At 24.5% G+C, this 22,936-nt stretch overlaps 1 protein-coding gene across 2 annotated transcripts in view; it reads right to left on the reverse strand.

Annotated features, from left to right (window-relative positions):
• The window catches only part of LOC114122126 (uncharacterized), a 200,257-nt gene that overhangs the window by 169,663 nt on the left and 7,658 nt on the right, over positions 1-22,936 (reverse strand). Inside the window, exons 1-2 of one of the 2 annotated variants that reach the window (XM_050204358.1) lie at positions 18,312-18,436; positions 13,760-13,935 (exon numbers count right to left, since the gene is read on the reverse strand). In XM_050204358.1, coding sequence (XP_050060315.1) covers positions 13,760-13,822 — 63 coding nt within the window. In that variant the 5' untranslated portion in view covers positions 13,823-13,935; positions 18,312-18,436. Of the gene's footprint in view, positions 1-13,759; positions 13,936-18,311; positions 18,437-22,936 lie in introns of those variants that run through there. The other variant, XM_027984694.2, reaches the window with a different exon arrangement.

The raw sequence follows: 22,936 nt of genomic DNA on the forward strand, positions 1-22,936 counted from the left end.
ACTAAGAGTTTCTACAGAGTTGTGTAAACGAAGAATATGCCGCGTACTGTTCTTTTTTAACATTAATAAAATAAACTTTATAATTCAATCGGATGGAAATGAAGATATTTGATAAAACGCCACTACGTTTGTTTCAAATCGAATGTTAAGTAAGACAATGCGTGTACTCGTATATAAAACATAAACTATAAATCAGTAATTTAAATTTTTAGTTATGAAAAATATTAAATAAAGATTATTCATTTATCATCCACTTAATTATAGAATAGAATATTATAAACATATAAAATAATACGTTAAAAATATTCATTACAAGCATATTTATTGATTTTAATATGATGATGTGTTATTGCTGTACTTGAAGTTTAAAATTTTCAAAAATTGAACGTATCTTACAATTTAAAAACATATCAGACGAATTTGTTGAAATTCATATTAACATTACGATTACATGTTAAGTATGATAAAACTATACGAACAAAGCAATTTTTTCAAGTATATTTAAATTCTTTCCTAGGTATTAATTCACTATTTATTGATACTTGACGTATTTATATAGAAGTGTTTTAAATCTTCGATATGTATTTTTTTTTTCTGAGGTCATTTAATTTTCATTCAATTTGTATGTCCCTGTTACATTTTAATGGACTGTACATTTTAAACATTACATTTTTTAAGCTTCCAATAGTTATTCAATTGAATTTTCTTGCTTAATGATGGGTTCAGATACGAAGAGACTTTTGAATAAGATAAATCGATTTATATGTATATATATATATTAATCTTAAACGTTTCTTTAGTTTTTTAATGTTCGTTGACTGTGCAACACACAATAGAACTAGCTATTTGCTTTAATAATGAATTATAATTATCCACGATCACAATGGCATATAGTTTTATTATATTGTATTACTGTATTAGTATTGTATAATCAAGCACATTCAAACATTCCACAACAACGATTAGTGGTCACGTTTAAATCGCGTTTAAAAGCGTTTTTATTGCTAATTGAACAGAACTTAAATATAGTATATTATGATTTTATTTTTATTATTTAACAATGTCAATATATTTTATCAAATATGAAATATTTTGTGATTTGAATTTTAAACATCCAAAGTTTATGGATTACTTCCACTGCTGCTTGCAGAGAGATACAACTAACACAATTCATCTGGTAATAGATATTAAAGTATATTTAATATTGAAAAATAACATCCATTTTTTGACGTACAATGCAGCTCCGGCAAAAAAAAACAAAAGTATAGAACCATAGCTTTATAGATCCTCAAGTCTCAACTCGTACAAGAATACATCTTAAGTTTCTAATAATTATTGCGCCACATCATTAAATATTTTTCCAACAGTTTGGAAAATTACATTTTGAAACTTTTCCACGTACTAATAGATACAACGTGGTCGAGAATACTTTTCTTACTTTACTAGACCAATTATTACGTTTCTCGAGCATTGGCCATCAACGTCAACTCAGATCGACATATCGACTATTGCAATTTCTGAGTAAAAACGAAAAACTATAACATTTTAAACAGAATTTGCTGACCCTTTTTGTTCTTGTCGTTGGTCAACAACCTTTTTTCTAACTATTATTTTGAAAAATTATTTTATATTTTATTATTATTTTAAAAGCATGATTAATAATTTCATTTATATATTATTTTTTGGTTTACTTAGACTTCACATTTTTACTATCGTGGTTCTAAACAAAACAAAATTACATAGCTATTTTGTATAAAAATATTCAAAGTTAAATTACTGTAATATCCATTAACTGTTCAAAAATTTATGTAAATTTTAAGCAGAGCAAGAGGCTGGTGGAGTAATATAATTTATTGTCGACGATAAACGAAGACAAATAATCCGAAACACTTTATAATGTATATACCATATACGATAGGTACTTATAAGGTATGACTAAAATAAGATGGTTAAGAACTCTGCACAATTTTTCAAAATATTTAGTTGAATGCATTTTATATTTTGTAGCCTTCAAATACATACCGCATTCCTCAACACAAATCTACTAGAATAAAATTGCTTATTTTGATTTTCAAAATAATTGCTATATTAATTTATATTTTTAGAATCAGATATAGTTTTAAGTGTGTAAAGTTATTATTATTTTTTATATTTACTATACAATGTTTAAAGAATTGTGGGACTCTCAAAGATTTTTGGTTTTGAATTTAGGTGCGTTTATTATAATTATGTCAATATATTTCATATGGGACTTGATACGTGATGCCATCCGCTAAGGATTTTGAGTCGGTTTACCAACAAACCTAATTATTTAACCATACCAATATGTATGCTCGTATATACTTGAGGTTACGTGACGATAATACTGAGCCTATAATCATTATATTTATTATTTTTATCTTTGATAATAACAAATGATAATATTATATTAGTATATTTCAAATTTGTACATTTTTAAATTACCAAACAATACTAAACTAACCAATATCGAATAAATAGAATTTTAAAAAATATTTCACAATCATAGAACATTTTATGAAAATTATCAAACAAAAAAATTGCAAAACATATTTTACAACGATCGGTGAGAAAATATTTAGTTTTGTTGTTGTTAAATTGATGTTTCAAACAAAACAATTTCCTTTTTCATTTAAAAATTAACTAAAGAGTGATTATTTACACGACTTAATGCATTTGGAATAATAATTATTAAAAAAAAATAAACATTCTCATTATTTTGTTTGTTCTTTTATAAAATATAATACATTCACGCCACTAAAATTATGTCCTGGTTAAATAATTTTACTGTACAACTTTTATGAAACCGCAAAATCGCTTGGCGCGGCAAAATAAATATTATAGAGCCGGCATTTTATTTTTGTTTATATCGATATCTCGTTATTTTTTTTATGTCAAATACATGGAATAAACTTTTTTAGTCGGAAAAAACTAATTAATAATAATTGGTTACTACGATGTACACGAAATAAAAAAGCTTAAATAAATTATCAAATATCAATGACTCAATTGTTTTGATGGAATATTTTCCAATAATAAATCTAAACATTCTGGTTGTCCAAATTACCATTTGTTGTTAAAACCCCTCTCGAAATATATCTGTTGACGTACAATGTATGTACTATTGTACTTGTATAATGGTTATCGTATTTAGGATAATTTGCTGGTAATAAACAATGACATCGGAATGTGTTGTTTTCGTTGAACCGATATAAAATGTCATAGAATACTACACCTACGAGTGTTCATAATGCATTTGTTACAATAAGCTGTTTTCTCGTAATTGTATTTTACATTTTATACAATTAACGATAGAAATTACGCGTTACACCGTTAGTCATTTATTTGATCGTAAGAGAGTTTTTATTACTTTTCACGTTCTAACATTGCGTTTTAATTAAAATAATCGATATATTGATACCATCTGAGATTTTGCCAATTTTCATTCTTGATTTTCAAATGATTTAATTAAAAATAATTCATAATTTTTTAATTTTAATAGTGAGTATTAAATTGTATTATATTTTTATCATCAAAGGTCAAATAAACATTTATTATTATTATAATTATTATTTGATTGATGGTTTATAATCAAACAGAAAATATTATTAGTCTAAAATTCAATTAATTGAATGTGCTTTAAAGAACACATATTTAATATTTTAATAAATCAAAATGTATTACATATTATGAGACAAGAATAATTGAGCCGAAACACAATTTTTTATTTTAATATTTTATTTGTTTTATTAAATAATAAATATGATTTGTGCAGTAAAATAAAAATAAATTTCTATTTACCTACTAGAAAATTTTAACTACATTTGTTTTGTAACATAACTCGATCGGAAGTCATTTATTAAGATTAATATGGAACATTATATTATAACAAAAAAAATAATATTGTAATGAACATAATTAAAAAGTACATATTACTTAAAGGCACTAAATATATGAGAAATAATTGCGTTTGAATAAAAATCTACTGGTATTTTTAAGCACTTCAACAAGTATTATTTTATATGTTCGTTACATAGTATTATGTTTAATTGGTATAGTAATATATAAGTATTTTGGCTATGCGTGGCATACAAAACTCTAATTGGAATTTTATTTTTAAAATTCTCATTTAATAGTTAGCAAAATAACGAAAATAAAGATTACCGAATGTTCGGGTCTTTCTTCCACTGTAAAATATAAACATTGGATTTTTTTTTTTTTTATCTAATAGTTTAAAGAAAGTATTAACTCACATTAAATCATAATTATTACTAACATTCTTATAGTAAGATAGATAGTAAAAACGAGTTTAAAATATGTACAATAAGTATATTTACTTAAATTTTTTTTTTTTTTTAACATTTATTAGAATATAATATATTATACAATCTGTAATAGTAGTTACAGCATATAAGCTGAAAAAGTACAAGTTGACGGTAATAATAAGGGGTGTAGTTACCCAGCAGTAACACTCGACATAATATTTATTTGGCTATTTTACATTATATACATACACATATGTTAGCGTTTTTATTTTTATTTTATGTAGTACCTATATAGTTATTTAAGTGCTAGCCAATTAAATCAAGACACCAGCGCCTCTTTAATCTTCTCGGTGGATTACCAGGAATGTTTGCGGAATTGAGGGTGAGAATAAGTAGATTAGGATGGTTGGTAATGCGAGAGCGCTAGCGCTTATTGGAGGATGTTCATCCACTGATTTGGAAGAATTAAAGACGTCATTTGATACACTCTGTATGTGAGTTTCATGTGATTTATTTTCAGAGTCAGCTGATCCTACCTTTTGTTTTTGTTTGGAAATAGTTTGAGACAAGTTTTGATTAGGCATGTTTTTGGTTAGTGTATTTTTGTTGCGAAAATTATTGCTGGCAGTTTGGTTATTCATTAAATATTTAAATATTAATTAATGATCCGAAAATTTTCGGTAGGTCAGTGTAATCACCGGTCCAAAGGTCAGGTCATGCCTTGGAGAAGAGATAAGATGTGTATAAACATGTATCATACATTAAGCGTATTTGTATGTACTTACGTAAATTTTTTTCCCCTCTTATAAAGGCTTGTAGCCGTTCTTAGACACAGGGTCCTAATACAGTATTAAAAACTGAGACGAGTGGTTGTTTAACCGAAAAAATCCAGTAGAATTAAGGTGATTAATTTTAACATCATAATTAAACGATAATTACGTGACCGTACGGTTTGGCTGTCCGCACGAGACTACTACTTAAATTTAAAATTATTATTTATGAAATTTATAATACGTAATTACAATTCAAATAAAAGTTAAATAAAATAAAAAAGGCATTGCATAAATTGTGGTCTAGAAATCAAATCAGGCATCATGTAAACAGAATGATTTCCCGAACTTGCTTCACCCCTCCCTTTATCCTAAAATAAAATAAATTTTATTTAAAATATTTTTTATTTAATTTTTTAGTATATCAGTACTTTTTTAATTCATATTTTAAGATACTTAGATGATATTTATATCATTGAAGAGAGTATTCTATGGTAATAAAAATAAATTTTCAAATAAAACCTTTTCTTATTTTTTTGTAAATAAGCAGGTGATTTTTTTGAAAATGTTGATGTATCTTAATCAAAATTCAAACAAGTAGTTTTTAGTTACTTAGCTATTTATGTACTAAACATATTAATTAATCCTTGAAAACAATTTCACAACAAACATAAAATAGAAGAAGAATAAATGTATTCTATTACTTATTATGCTAAGATAATGTTTACAAATTATAAACTATTGTTGTATAATAAATATATAAATATTAGGTAATAACTATTTTCAAAGTATCATAAGCATAACCTATAGATCTTTAATCAATATATAATATACTACTATCCTTTTTACATAAAATGTACTGTACATAAAGTTTAATAATACAAAACTACTCTTTTAAATTTCAGTTAACTCACAAAAATAATTTTTTTAAATAGTTTTCGTTTGAAAAAAAAAATTCTGTTTCAATACAATAGACCAGCTGAATTATTTCATAGACATTAATTATGCAACTAGTTTCAACTGATTTAAGACGTTCAATATAACATACCTTTCTTTATGAATATACCATTAAACCAATAGATGTAAATAGTGTTTGTAAACAGATTAGATGTAAGATTTAAATGATTTAATTATAATAGTAAATACTGTCAATAAATGCTGAATGAAATAAAATCAAGATTGACAAAAGATAAACAGCATGCATAAAATGTAATATTCTGTTATATAAATACAAAAATACACTGACATAACAAGACTTCAAGGTAAAGTGTTGCTTTATGTTGAGTTAAACCAAATTAACATATAGATTAGCTTATTTTCTGGGCCTCGGAGAATGCCAAAAACCAAAACGCTACGCCCTCAATCCACCGATGAGCTTAGACGCTGAGTACGTGGTTTCTCCAGTGTTTGAACACCCATTTTAATCGTTTGATTTTCAAAATAATGTATCTTTATTTTTTGAAAACCAAAAGCAAATAGTTTCCTGTATACAGTGTATACCAATAAAATGTTACAAAATCTATTATATCTTTAAAATAAAATAGTATTTTGAACACAACTTCGCTTGCGGGAATAAATATTTTTATAAACATAAATAAAACAGCATATAAAATATTACTACATTTATATCATTATTCAAAACGTGTTATATTCTCTTCAAAAAAAATTCAAAGGTTAGGTTATTAAAAGTATTACGCTATTAATTAAATAATTTTTAATTCCATATCCTATTCTAATCTATTTAATAATATACTTAACTATTATGATTAATGATTATTGTAAATTATGAATTGTATACACGACTTTTAATCAAAATTCTCGATATAAATTTATTTTGTATTTCAGTTAAAAATTATTCATGATAAAAGGGCTTTAAATTTGAAAATTTCATATATTAAACAAAAAAATAACATAGAAACATTAACATATGTACAAATTTGATAAATAACTTTAGATGTATATAACTTAAAAGTATAACAAAATATTAATACACAAAAGAACATTCAACATATTATTATTACGTAATATTATATTACATAATGTGCCAAATTCAGTAGTATACTTTATTATATTGCAATATTACATATAATTTATATGATGACTGATGAATAAATCACACTGCAAAGTAAAAAAAATATATATAACTATAAACTACCATAAAGCAATATTATAAAGCACATAGCATGACAATAATTTCGTATAATATAAATATATAATAATACTAGGAAATAAAATATACATGGCGAATATTATCTGGAAGATTTGACAATTTTACATTTAAATGACGTCATCTTTCCAGATATACTCTGAATATATATTATATATATATATATGAGTAATGTAAATCCATAACATGCTATGGCCAAAATACTAATTTTTCAGGAGAAGCGATTTTCTGTATCTTCTCTTCTATAACCAATGTAAGTTAATTGAAGCCCAATAAATGCAATGCACCTATAATGAGTTATAGTGAATTAAACAAATATATACATATTAATTTTTATGTACGAGTACACACCAATAATTGACATTTAAAAATGTACAATGATCCAAAACATACTATTCCCATTAATTGAGTACGTTTTGGATTTCTTAGTTTATTCTCCTATTCCTAATACAAGATAATAGAACACGTTTTTGAATTTTTGGTATAACATAAAAAAGTATGTTTTGTTTATAGAAATATTTCATTTTAATATAATTAATGATTAGTGTTTGTTCTTTAATACAGGCAATAGTACCTGCACTTAGGCGTAAAATTCAAAAAAGTGAAATTTGATTATTCCTAACACCATTTTTATGCATAAAAAAGGTTGATTTTTGGTTAGCCAGCCATTTTTAAAAAAGGATTTTACCGGTTAACAGTACGTGTTGATTTATTCTAATAATTTCGATCGATTTCTAGAAGGTTTTTCCATAAGAATCTACGTATAACTTGATTTTGTAAATGTTTGCAAAATTACGTTTCTTACTTATTACATAAATGTATGTCTATAGTCTATGCATTTAATATTTCTATTAAATGGTTTTCATTTATAAATTATTTTTATTCCATATTCAATATAATATAATACAAGTATTTTCAGTAAAACGTTACGTGATCTCAATATCACATTTTATAAATTTAAATTAAATTTAACCTTTTTTACTTTTCAACCATAAATTATACTAATTTTATTGTTAGAGATATGCTATACATTTATTTTAATCGAAGCTTACACATACTGGTCTCGAAAACACATTATAACGTAGTACGTATACTAAAGCATTGTTGAAATTATAATAATACGAATATTGATTAATCGTTCATATGACAGTGAAGTTTGTGTATTTCCTATATATATTTTTCATTCAAAATGTCTTAACAAAAGCTTTTATAAAGTTTCAACATTAAAAACTAGATTATCTACTTTTTTAGGGTTTCTTTGTGTAATTTATATTCTCTACCAGTACTTGCAGATAATTAATTTAGCAATATACATTACTACTAGTTATTAAAAATTCTATTTAAAAAATTATAATTTTACCAATACTAATAATGATTTTTTTTTTTTTTAATTGATACAGTAGATTGTAACTATCTGGTATGTAGCACTCGTCACGCTTCGCTCATCTTGGTAAATAACATAGATATTAATGATAAATAAATGTGTTTTGAGCTAAATTCAGTTTAAACCATATTACTTACATTTCTTACAACAATTTTCAATGAATTTCAGTAATTTTTACAGCGTTTAAAGAAATTAATGAGAAAATCAGACATGGCTCCTTCAATGAACTTTCTAACTATACCTACTATTCATAAAACAAACAACTTTTGAAACTATTTAATAATAAATTGTCTTCAAATTATATTAATCTAAAAAAAAAATACATTAAATTAATCTTAAACTTATCAAAGATAAGTATTTTATATCAATTTGTTGAAAGCAAATTATATTATAATAGTTGACTTTTAGGCCCAGTGACATATTTTATACCTATAATAAATTATAGATTTAACTAAATTCATTAAAAATATTAACCATGATATTATTCAATCAATTCTGAACATAAATAAAATAAAATATATATCCTGTTTTTGTAATGAATTAAGCCAGATCGCGTAACTTTAAAAATAATATAAATAATTGCTTAAATAATAAAATCTGAGTATATAATATGTGTATATCATACCTATAAAGTAAATAGAACTCCGTATGTAATTGTTTTTCTATATAAGCTAACACAAAATAATAGATAAACATTATGTCGGATATTATATGATATATTATATTTAGTATTTACTTATTCATAAATATTAGAATTAGGATATTAAAATAGCATCAATATACGTAAAACCTAATGTGTATTTTATGAAATAAAATTATCATACAAACTATAAAATATAATAGTTACATTAAATACTTTGGGAAATGCTGACGAACAGAAAAGTATTTTTAGTTGTTGACCTATAAAATATATAACTTCCACTGTTCATGAAAATTCAATAATTCATCCGTCACTAACAGAGATTGAAATGTTAGACATACATCTGATTTATTTGAGTTTATGCAAATTTCCATCACGTAATGTTAAAAACTATAATATTATTTCGTCGACACATTGGACTTGTTTGTATATGACATAAATGGCGTAATACAGCAGGACAATAATTTTTGAAAAATAATATTTTTTTTTTCGAGTTGAAAACTCAGAATAGTTTAGTAAATAATTATATCATAATTTTAATATTTCATTACGAATAGGTTCGGTAGATTTTTGAACAGTGCGTTTAAAATTCTATATACTTTTTTATTGTTGTTAATGTCGTATCACATTTTTTTTAAATACATTTTCACGATAACACTTAAAATCGTTTATTTTAACACAATATTATGTAACGATAATTTTATTTAAATTAACAATCCTTAATATATAATATATATAATTATCTAGGATTATACTCAAAATGTTATCGAACAGTGTTAGATTAATAATAATTACTTATTTTTTATTATAGGTCTATTAACTAAATAGCAAAAACCAAAAGTGAACACGTCCATAGAATGTATTCTCTTTACTCATTTAATATTTATATGTTTACGAACAATTAATTACATAAAAAATAAATGAACTATACGATCGATACTTACTATAGTAATTGATTTCCCCTTGTGGATATTTTATATTTACGATACACTGATAAGATTGGTATCCATGACAACCACGAGAGTTAACTGAATATAATTTTTAATACAGTAGGTAAATAATAAAATTGTTTACGTATACTAAAATAGTTAAAGTAATATACATAATACCAGCTTTCCCTAACACTAACAACTAATTACTTAAATTTAATATAATAATAAAAATTATTACATAAATAGACACTGGAAAAATAAATCGAATTTACATAAAAAGTATCTATTGAGATATTGAATAGGTTACGGTAGATAAGATAGACATTTTACCATTGTCTAATAAATATTATCATTTAATTTGAAGTTTTTTCCATACATCTATTACTTCTACTATGGGACTGTTTTAAAATAGATAAGTTCTGAACCTACAGATATTATATTAAAATTAATAGGGAAACAATTTTAAAATCAAAATTTTTTTTCTATTCAAAGACATTTTTCCACATTAATATAATCATAGAATATGACGTATATTGTATATAGACTATATTGCAATACAAATTTGTCCGATACATACTGGTATGCCTAAATCTATAAAATCGCAAGACTATTTTATACTTTTCAATTGTACAAAATTATATTATAATGAAAAATAATAATTTGCAACAATAGATAAATAATTACGATAAAAAAAAAAGATTTTATTTTTAAACGAATATAATTTTGCATAACTAATTGCACTTTTAATTGTTCGTATAACTTAAAATTCACTGTTTTTTAACCATCATACAGTTGATTAATCACAATTAAATAATTATACTGGACAAAAAAAAACCGTGAAAATTGAAGAAGAAAGAATAAGGGAATTTATTACAAACGAAAATACAGTCAACATATTTTTATCCATAGAAAAAAAGACACAAGGATAGAGCGATCACTCCGCGTCAGCATCCCTAAAAGACGCCTTCATCAACTATACGTATATGCTGAGCCTATATTATTATAAACGGCAACGATCGACAGATGCTGCGATATTGTGACGTGTCGATCGGTTGAAATTACATCAGACTCAAACATCAACCGACGTGATGATACAACATAACGGTCGACGTGTGATAATAATCATATTATAAACCGTGCATGACATTTTTATTTAATCTTTTTTTTTTTACCAGTGGCGGGTCGTCGCGTTTATTGTACCCTCACCGCCACTGCGATCCACGACGAATTCTCCACCGACGAATCCAAACTTGGCTCTCGTACACGCAAATATAAATTCGTATGTTTAAACGCGTAGCAGCATTCCGCCTTCGATATTTGTTTTCTTATTGTACTCTCGAAAATTTACGATTTATATTAGTATTATATGGGTGCCATAAACACTTAATACACAGAGCTCAACGCATATTACATTTATATACATATTGTAATATACAATATATTATATGCTCTTATTATATTTACGACTTTAGACATAATATCTAACCCATACAATATATGTCGTTGAAACAATTGTCAAGAATATAATAATATACTTTATATACGTACGCATTTCATTTGTTAATTATAAATTTTAATAACTAAGTATAGGCATGGTATAAAGTATACTTCAAGACATTAAAAAGTCAATATGTTTCAATACACGTGAAATAGAATCGAAACAATAACATTAACTATGACAGAACACATTTAATTATATCCCACACCCCCTAGAAAAAAATTGCCCGCAACGTTTGGCATCGTAAAACCTTTTATATTTTTTAAATATATTTGATCAAAAAGAGTTTAATATTGTGTAACCGTCAGAGATAGTGTAGAATTCATTTATGAGTTGGTGACAGAATAAAATAATAATATTATAATCAATATCCAAACGGCCTGCAGGCAAGTCATACTCGCCGTCGATAAATTATGTTTATTTGCGATATAATGCGTTGCTGAATATATTATTATAGGCGTCATTGTTATTATTTCACACGATTTCTAGTTATTATAGTTATTTGCAGTTAATATTATGTGTATTGAATTGTTCATATATCGTACGGTTGTGTGTGTGTGTTTTCACTCTCTGTTGATAATTATATGCAATTCACGATAATATGTTATAACTAAATTAATTAAATTATTAAATTAATCTAGATGGATTTAACCAATAATTGATATTGAGAATGTAACTCGTATACGGCATAATACAATTTTATAATAAATTAAAATTTTTATTAATACCTTAAATTAAAAAATAAAGTATATATTGTTATGCGTACCTATATTTTTTTAGATAATTACATACATACTTTTAAAATGGACAAAATATTTTTGTTAAATAAAACTGCTCAACTAATTTCATTAACATCTATATTAAAACCTAACATAATACATCAAAAATAATATACCGCCATGGTCAGTGATGTATTATTATATTTCACAAGTTATATATATAATGTTCCATACATATAACATACCATAATATAACATTATAACAACAATAATATGTAACCGGAAACTTTTTTTTAAACTTTTAAAAAAATATTTTACCCTGCGTGATATTTACATAGTATTATTTCTAGATTTATAAAGGTTTTTATGTTTCGATCAAAGTTTACCCTTGGGCTACATTCTCGCGTCCATTCATAAGATGTCAACATGTTTACGCCAGACTTCCAGAGTATCATGATTGATACGACATCATTCTTGGTATTGAAAACGTCTCAAGGTTTGCAATTCATTAGTGTCTTGGTAGGTATCTTTATAGTGAAAATCGGGACAAGAAAGGCTTATAGTCTTAAACTATGCCTGGTTTTCCTGGTTCTAAAAGCTAATGAGAAGGCCACTGAGTTTAACAAAACGGATTACCTCTAATGACTTTCACGCCGAACACGATTATACGCACTGTTTGCGCTTACATAGCGTATGAAGTTTTTTTTCATTTTATTTTCGTTGACTTTGTGACATAGATTCTAAACACAAAAATAAGGATGATCTCGTTTCGGTTAACAGTTTTTATTATCATATAAGGCTATGTGACTTCGCTCGAAATGGAACGATTTACTTTTTGGAAAATTAAGTTTAAACGACTTATTATTCTACATAAAGTTCTTTAGAATTTTTCTTTTTCTAAAAAGGATTAATTCAATGATTTATGATAGATGAGATACCGCAATCAACATTAATTATATTTATATTTTAAATGACCAGTTTGTTTTCCGTCTAATAACTTTTGAAAGTTACAAAAAACATCATGTTTTATATCTTAGCATTAATCATATATAATAATATTATACAGTTTTTTTTATATGGATTAAAACCTTTGAGTAACATAGTTTTGACTTTTACCAATATGCAATATATTATAAATAATTTATCATATTATACCAACAAATACTTTATAAAAGATAGACTGAAAAATGCAAAACATAATCCAAATTTATAAAAAGTAATTTATAGGAAAAGCTATAAGTACATACAAAAACCTATGTATAAAAGCAAAATAAAATCTGAAATAAATTGAAAAACTAATATAGGAAAGAATGAATGTAATAGCTTTTGATGTAATTGTTTTTAGATAGACTAAATTTGTATTTACCCTGGATGGATCCTGACAACTAGTCCAGGCTAGTAGGCCAGCAGACGATCGTCTTCCGATCATTAACGATCGGCAACCAATTGAACTGCTTCTCCTGCTCGTTCTTGATATCCTTCGACTTGTTTGGCATCCTGGTGGATTTCTATTCACTACCGAATGTTTGGGTCTCTCTTCCACTGAAAAATATAAACATAGGTTTAATTTAATTTGCTCTATTATTTTTTTTTTTTATCTAATAATCAGAAGAAATATTAACTCGCATTATATCATAATTACTAATATTATTATAATAAAATAGATACCTAGTAAAAACGAATTTAAAATATGTATAACAAATATATATTATATATGTATTTATTATTTACTTAAATTTAAAAATATTATTTATGAAATTTATAAAATGTATAATACGTAACTACAACATAAATTCATAGTTAATCATTTAACTAAAAATTTATTAAATGACTCTTTGATTATTATTTATAAAAAAAAATATAAATTATATTTTGACTATTATTATTATTAGTTAAGACATTTATAATTATTATTGTTATTAGCCTAATTTAAAATTAAATACAAATAATAATTTAAAAGCAAAACAAATGATGATAATGATTTCAAAATTATTTCAAATTTATTTTATTTTATTATTTATGGTGTTTTTGGTTAGTATTTAGTTATTTTAAGTGATTGATTAGATAGTTTATTCGTTTTGGTTACAGCTTTTCTATTTAACATTTTTTTCGACCACTTTTAGTAAACTATATATAAATCAATTAGGTTAGACTAAGTATGTTTGCATAATACATGCATATTTACATTTTTGATTGAATAAATTTATAAAATATATTTAGACCTAATTAGACCATTATCATTGTTTTAGATAAAAATGGTCGTTGATGATTCGAGTTGTTCGTCCAATTTGTTTGTATTTACCGTCAAAAAATTAAATCTTTATTGGGTTTTAGAGGTTTTAGAACCATTATTTATCCTATTGATTTTTTATTTTTTGCAACTAAGTCTTCAACTGCACCTAGTGTTAAGGCAATAAAAATATAACATAATGGTGATAAATATGATTATGAAGCAGTTCTGCTGTAACTAACAAGCATACGGTGTTCCTGAATATACATTATTTCTACGTATTTTTCGTTCTGTAATAATTTATTATTGCTATCTTGAATACATGACACTTTATAATTAATTTGCTCTTCTTATAGTGTGCCCAGTAGTATTAATGTTAGATTGATATATTTATATTTATATAAGAACAGGTGACAAGTTTGTTTAAACAGAAAGCAGGTAACTGTGTCATCAGTGACGAATATTCGATGTGTAGTGTTATCTCGGGAACCCGTAATCGAGCCAGGGATTGAACTTGCAAGTTTCAAAAAGTCGTCAACGTTTATAAATAATTTCCAACGGAAACTTGTTATATGACAGAATTTATCAAGCTAAAAACCAGCCTTTAGTACTGCGATAATGGTTATTTTAATCTCAACATTGTCGAGCGCTTCAATAATAATATTAGGAATAACAAGGTATCACATTTGATAAAAAAAAAAGTAAGTATTTATAGTTTATTAATTACGTCATCGGCTATTTTCTGATTTAAAAAAATAATTAAATATATTATTAGATTTGCGTGAAGAAAAAATAATGTTCGTTGCTTCAATAATGCGCTAATGTGATTCAGTACGATGATGTATTGTATTTTTTTAATTCCGTCAATTGAATTAATAATTATATCTTAATTAATTTTAAGAAGTACAGAATTAGTTATTGTTTCTGCAAAACTTTTAACGTGTGATTTTCTTTTGGTACATTTGAGATGTTGAGAGATTCGTTGATATCATTAGAAGTTGGTTGATTTTGAGATAGAATTGTTTTTAAATTGTTACTTTTATAATAGAGTTTTGTTGGATGGTAGTAGTTAATATAATTACTAATGAGTTAATTTGATGGGGTTTTTTGCGTATATAATCGCAATGTATTTAACAAAATGTTAATCGTGTGTGTATGAGTAATATTTTGTTTAGTGTATATCATACTCGTAATTTAATTTACGATGCATTAACAATAAGTATATAAATACAAGACATGCATTGGATACGTTTAAAAGAATATCAAGCAAAAACTAAACAAACTTAAGCTCGTAAAATCTCAAACAACCTACACCTTAAATTATTGGTTTTAATTTTAGTTTTTAATTTCGGTTCTTAAAAAATGGGATATGTAATCCAAGTTTCTAACCTTCCACTGATTTTTTTATCAATTCCACTAAATACTGTATATTTAAATATAATTCTATGACTCTATCAGTCTTTCAATTCAAAATGATATTCTTAATTTAAAAAAGTATCCCAACATTTTCCAATTTATTCACGTTTGAAATAAAAAAATATAAACTGATAGTTATTCTTCTAAATAAGATTAATAAAAAAAATTATACTTTCTATAAATATATAAAAACTACTTTAAAATTTATCAAATAATTTTAATGATCAAATAATTCTAAGTTTGTTGATATGTGTCCCAAAATTATCAAAAATTATTAGGTACTTATACATTTTTTATTTGTTTTCAATACATATATATATATTTTATATTCTGTTAACATATACATTATATATACATAAATACTAATATTATGACTATTGGACTATATTAATTATTTTACTGACTATGTAAGATTATATTTTATAATATAATACTACTACCTTCTTTCAAATAACTTGTAGACTAAAATATAAATGCATTATGACTTATGTTAAAATTAGTTAATTGAAAATATTAACATATAGTTTTAGTTACATATCTAATGTATATCTTTTTTTTTTTAATTTAAAAACTGAAAAAAAAAATTTATACAAACCTTTTAAGGAATATTAGAAATATTATGCACAATAACTAGTGGAATCAATAAAAACATTATTTTAAAACGGACTTTTTATGGGGATCAATAAATCCTATAAAACTAAAATAAGGATTTTTTATTAGATTTCAGTTCCATATTTTAATAAAGTTTTGGTTTCAATAACAGTTATTTTAGGTTTGAAAACTGTTCTCCTATTTGAAAATATCAATTAAATAGTTTAAGATAACATAAGTATTTAAATCAACATTCACAATTGTTTATGTTTTCTTTTGATACTAATGTCTAATCATTTACGTCGTAAATTTTATGATATTGCATATACAAACTATTTGACAAAACGTAATACAAATTGATATTGCATTATTGACCAAATTATGGTATTGTATTTGTATTATTTAAATAATATATATATATATATTATGTAAACATTCCTTTTTTGGTCTGTTGATATTCAATGGTAATTTTTTTTCTATGTTATTTTTTATTCATAAAAAATATATGAAAATGAATGATTACAAAATTATAAATACATATTATTGTACATATTTTATATTTGTTTTCTAAGCAAAGGCAAAAGTTTGATTAATAAAATGTAAATGTATTTATAATTGTAATAAAATAAACAAATAAAATTTAAAACGTTGATTATTAAAAACATTATTATTATTAAAGTTAGCAAAAGTGATTTTAACATTGTAGATTAATTCAAAAATAATTAAAAACCATCAACATTACATTTGTTTAAAAAAAATATTGCATCAACATTCAACATTATTAAATATAAATTTATAGTATTTAAAATTTAAATAAACTTTATATAATAATAATCTTTTTTTTATGTCCCTTCAAAATGCCGAATGCCGTGGTCAAGATATCATTGCAAAAATGTCAAGATAAAATTTTTACCAAAATAAAAATGTCACAGATAATAAGATATTACCGCAGTTGTCGATGTAGCACATAAATCTGATTTTCATTTGGTCATTAATAAGATTAGATTAAATTAATGTACCATAAGAACAAGAACCAACGACAGTAAATTTTAATGTGTAGACTGCAATCATAGCAGAAACTCAACATAAAAATAATTCTAGATATCATTTTATTCAAATGTATAAAAAATCAATATGAAGTCCATACTACTGATCATAACCATAAAGCCAATATTATAAAAGTTAATCTAAAGAAACAATGGTAAAAACTTAAAAGCATTTTCAAAATTTCTCAACTTAATATTCATTTGATTTAAGGCGTACTAACTACTGACATCACGGATAAAAAAATGTAAAATAATTGTTTTTAAGTTATTGTTTTAGATCTCTCATAACCTAGCTATACACATTTTCTTTAAGACCAAAGCTTAACCCGTTTTAGAATTGAACAGTATTGTTGGTATAAAACAAAGAAAACATACAAAGACCCTGCAACGAGACCTCAATATATATTCGAAAATTATGAAAATCCATCAATCGACAACTAACTGTGGGTGGAATATTGCATAACTTTCAATATCAATTACAAAATGATCAATAATTATGCTAATTATTAACTTATTAACCATGATTATAATATGTACTTAATACGCATATGATAAAAAATAAAGTTCAATATAATTATAATATAGATCTAATATGTATTTTATAAATAAGTTCTATTCTTACATATTTCACTAACCTCACAATATTTTTGTATCCTTGAAATTTTTAATGCAACATTATGACGTAGGTTAGTTTTTTTTCAAAACATTTAATAGTCTGTTTTATCATAACACATAATAAAATCAATTTTGTTCAAATATAATTTTATATAGTAGATATAAAGTAGTCTCCTTCTTCTTCTCGTGTAAAGTCGACTTAACTTGTCCTGCCCATACTTAAAATATAATTTATATAATCTTTGTTACTTTGAGTGATTTCTTCATTTAAGCATATTTTATTATCAATCATGTATGAAAAATGTGTACATTCTAATAAAAGCTCGTTATCCTGGAGTTGTGTGCATGCATAATATTTTAGTGTTCGTAGTCGATCCATTAAGGTTAAACCATTTTATAAATGCATACACAAACATCATGTTCGACGACTTTTACTTTTTATTATATGTCACGCTCAAATCGTAGTTAAATTTAATACATCAAAATATCAAACGTATAGTTACTTCATCGATCAAAATGTACGTCTTACACTTATCATACACCAACACCTGCTCCTATTCCTACTAAAAGACACTTGTTGACACTTTTAAACAGACGACTACATCCCTTAATGTAATAACAAAAGTTAGTTTTAGATCATTGTTTTTTTTTTTATTATTATTTTCTTATATTCAATGCAACAAAAAAACGTAAAATATTAACATCTTAAATACTCGTCACTCGTCAGGAGTATTTGATCTAAAAAACCTTAAGAATTATGAAATATCGTAGCATAACAAAAAATTGTTTTTTGTGAACATGTGTATTTAATAATAGAGTAATAGTAATATGTATAATATTGTTTAACTTACTACTTCTGACTACATTAAAATAATAAAATATTATAATCATTAAAATATTCGTGTCAGTGAATAAGCGAATAAATGCATACACAAAATACTAAATATTTATATTTATAAATCATAATAACTTACTTTTAGAACACTACTATGAATATATTACTTCAAAATTCAATGTGATTTTTAAAAATATTATCCACCAATATTATACTAACATTATAATGAATAAACATAAAATATATTTTGTAATTTTAGTTTTTCCTACAGATAATTTTACTGTAAACAAAAGGTAGCAATGTACAAAAATGTAACCCAATTCAACATTATTAAAAGACAGAAATCACGAAACAATAAACATTTCCATTTAATCTGATTTAATTGATGAATCTTCGGATCTATTGCTATTATATTAATATTACACATCATAGCTATAATATGACATAATATCTATTCAATAATTTCATCGAAATTTAGATTAAAATAATAAAAACTAACCCAGTCGAAATTCTAAAAAAAAAATACATTGATTGTAATAAATACTAAAATAAATATAAGACATTTAAAATTATAATTAAAAATCAAATATAAAAATAAAAGTACTATAAAAACATACATGTACAAAGAAAAATGTATAAACACGTGTATAGTAAAATACACAAATACAATTGAGATCACATAATATAGAAAACATATAAAAACAATGAATAACAATACAATAACGACTCAATAATTAGCTACTTTAGTAGTAGTCAATATTATACTATAGAGTTTACAATTTCTCATTATTATTTAATTACTACCTATCAGTTAAGTTTTGACACGGTTACCGATATACTGTGGACAAACGGTCATACCGCTCATTTTAATATAATAATTCATATATTATGTTCGTATTAGGTATGTAATCTTTGTTTGGTTACATGTCCATCATCATTAGTCCATAATAGTTTCGTGCATCAGCTATATACAATATACATTGATACGATGTTTCTGGGGACTAACACACTCTTACTGCAGAAACCTTCCTCATTGCCGAACATTAATGACGAAATTTCTAACACGTTTGGTTGATCTATTCAAACAATTTTCCCGTCCTGTTATAGCGGTATACGCAATTAAAAAATATTTTATATATTCATCACCTACTATATAAAATTTATTACATATATGATATAGGTACTGTATAACACCATTCCATAATATAATTGATACAATAATCTGTACATTTTCCGTACATATATACGCATAAAAATATTTCTAACTTTACTTCATTCAAAACAAAATTAATAATGCTCATTATGCACTTATAATTTGACTACGTTTTTCTCGCTTTTCCGTGTCAATAAGCACATTGAAACTTTAACGATATTGTAGAGCATTAATTGTACAGAAAAACAGTTAGGTAACGAATATAATAGGTAGGTACATTATTTTTCAACCTACACTCCTTCCAGTGGTAGGTAATGATAATGATTCATCATTATTATACTCTCCTAATTAATGCGTATATTTCCTATGCCTTAGCTAAATTAAACTATTTAGTTAGATATGTCGAGCTTGAAAATATAAGAAATAAGAATAATAAAATGTCCACCTAATTGCAGTAACATAGATATTCTATAATAATTGTTCTGTACTACCGACTATACCGCATTCCGATAATAGAGAAATCACTAGTAAAATTCTTGTGAACAACATTATCACAGCTTTCAAGCCTAAGGGCACATGTGTTCATTCGGTGTGCCTATCTGTTTCAACTTTTGGAGTGTTTAATGTTGTACAAATCACTCGCTGTACGTATATATTGCGAATTAAATATCAAACATGCCAAATTTTATAAATATTTTACCAAAAATCGATCATAAAACCGTTGGGTTGACAATCAATGATGTATAAAATTATCAAATAAATTTTAATAAAACACGAACTATAAATTCTTCTTAAATTAAAATAAAACCATTATACTTTTAACTCATACCGTTATCATATCGTTCCAATCCACTCATCAATATTTCATACAATTATTCTAGTATCTGTTAAATTCAGTTAATAAGTAACTAAACTTTATAACTTCTTATTTTCAAATCCTAATTGTGTTGGTCGATAATAACTCATTGAATTATATTAATTTAATACCAAATTGTATTTAGATTGTTTACTAATTTAATTTGTAAATGTATAATTAATAATGAAATACGATAAAATACGAAAATTGTTTTTAATAATATTTATAAATGCTGCGGGTAATATTTAAAAAATATTCTTTTTTTTAATTACTTAATCAAAATAAAAAATACACACGACAACTGTGAAAATTAAAACCTTGTAGGTTAGCAATATTTAGTTGATTTAACTGATTTTATAATTAACAATAAATAGTTAACATACCATAGTTTTTTTTTTTTTTTTTTAATTTATTTTTTATATAGTTTTAATAATTATTAAATTTCAAAATAAAAAAATTTAGCTCCACAATAACAATAGTTTTTAAAAAGTATACCCTTTTATTTCTAATGTCAAGCGATTTCTTTTTATTTCACTCCACTTAAAATCTGAAATGACTTCGAAACTACTTACTTCTAAACAAACACATTAATGATTTATTCTTTATTAGATTAGATCATTGGAAATCTATAATCTGTGTATCGTACAACATTGTCTACTCTTTCTATGCATATAATAAAATGCAATACAATTTTATTTTATTTTTAAATTTTTAATATTATAATGATTCAAGAAAGCACATTCCGTACTTACTCATATTTTCATAGTGTTAAACCAATAAAAATATTCAATATTTGGTGTATATTTAATTAACCACAAAGAATTAGAAACTTAATTCTGAAAAACTGTCAAATAAAATCAAAAAGTTCTACAGCATCTTGAGTAATGGTTTTATTTTTACTTTTGTAAAAACAGTATTGGGTATAATGTTGAAATAATTTTTTTATTCATTTAGAACAATCATTTTTTTTTCATACTACAATTTTAAACTTATATAATAATGAATGGCTGCTAAAATTAGCTTTAACTTCATTGAATGTCAATATGCACATTTTATATTATTATATAATATATTATATCATACTTATTTTAAAAAAACAAATATCATATCTAATCACAATAAAAACTAAACCAACTAAATTAAAAATATTTTATACTCAATATATTTTATTATATTATAGTGATGAGATAATTGTACCTGTTTACGTTGAACTAAAAACTTAAAAATAAGAAATCGGTGGAGGACACTCTGTATTTTAATACAACATTGTTTTATATTTAAATAATAAAAATATTAGTTTTTTTTTTTTTTTAATAGCTGTATTAATTTTTATTAAAGTACAGTTCGTTAAGCTACGAGTATTTAAGACTTAGAATGGACTGTCAAATTTAAACTACCGAAAATCTTTCATTTCTGGTCAACCTTAATGTTCGTAAATCGTAACCTCATCACACTATAATAGTACGTATTGAGTCGTATACCACGTCATGCATATTTTGAGAGTAAAGTCGGTCCAACATGCCAATCTTATATGCAAATGCATTCAGACAACTCGTCCCTTTTGGCTTTCATACCCACTAAAGCGTGGTTATACGACATTAACCTACATTACCCTACAGAAACATATTGGTTAAATCTTTCAGATTACGACCGGCTCAATAATCTTATTCTTGTATTGTGTACACTGTACATACATTTAAATTTGATTTTTTTTTCCTAATACAGGTAAAATCTATGACTAATATAATACTTCTCTACTGACCTTATTTAAACACCTATCATAAAAAAAAAAAAAAATTTG

The sequence above is a fragment of the Aphis gossypii genome, chromosome 3, assembly GCF_020184175.1.
Source record: "Aphis gossypii isolate Hap1 chromosome 3, ASM2018417v2, whole genome shotgun sequence".
NCBI classification, from domain to species: domain Eukaryota; kingdom Metazoa; phylum Arthropoda; class Insecta; order Hemiptera; family Aphididae; genus Aphis; species Aphis gossypii.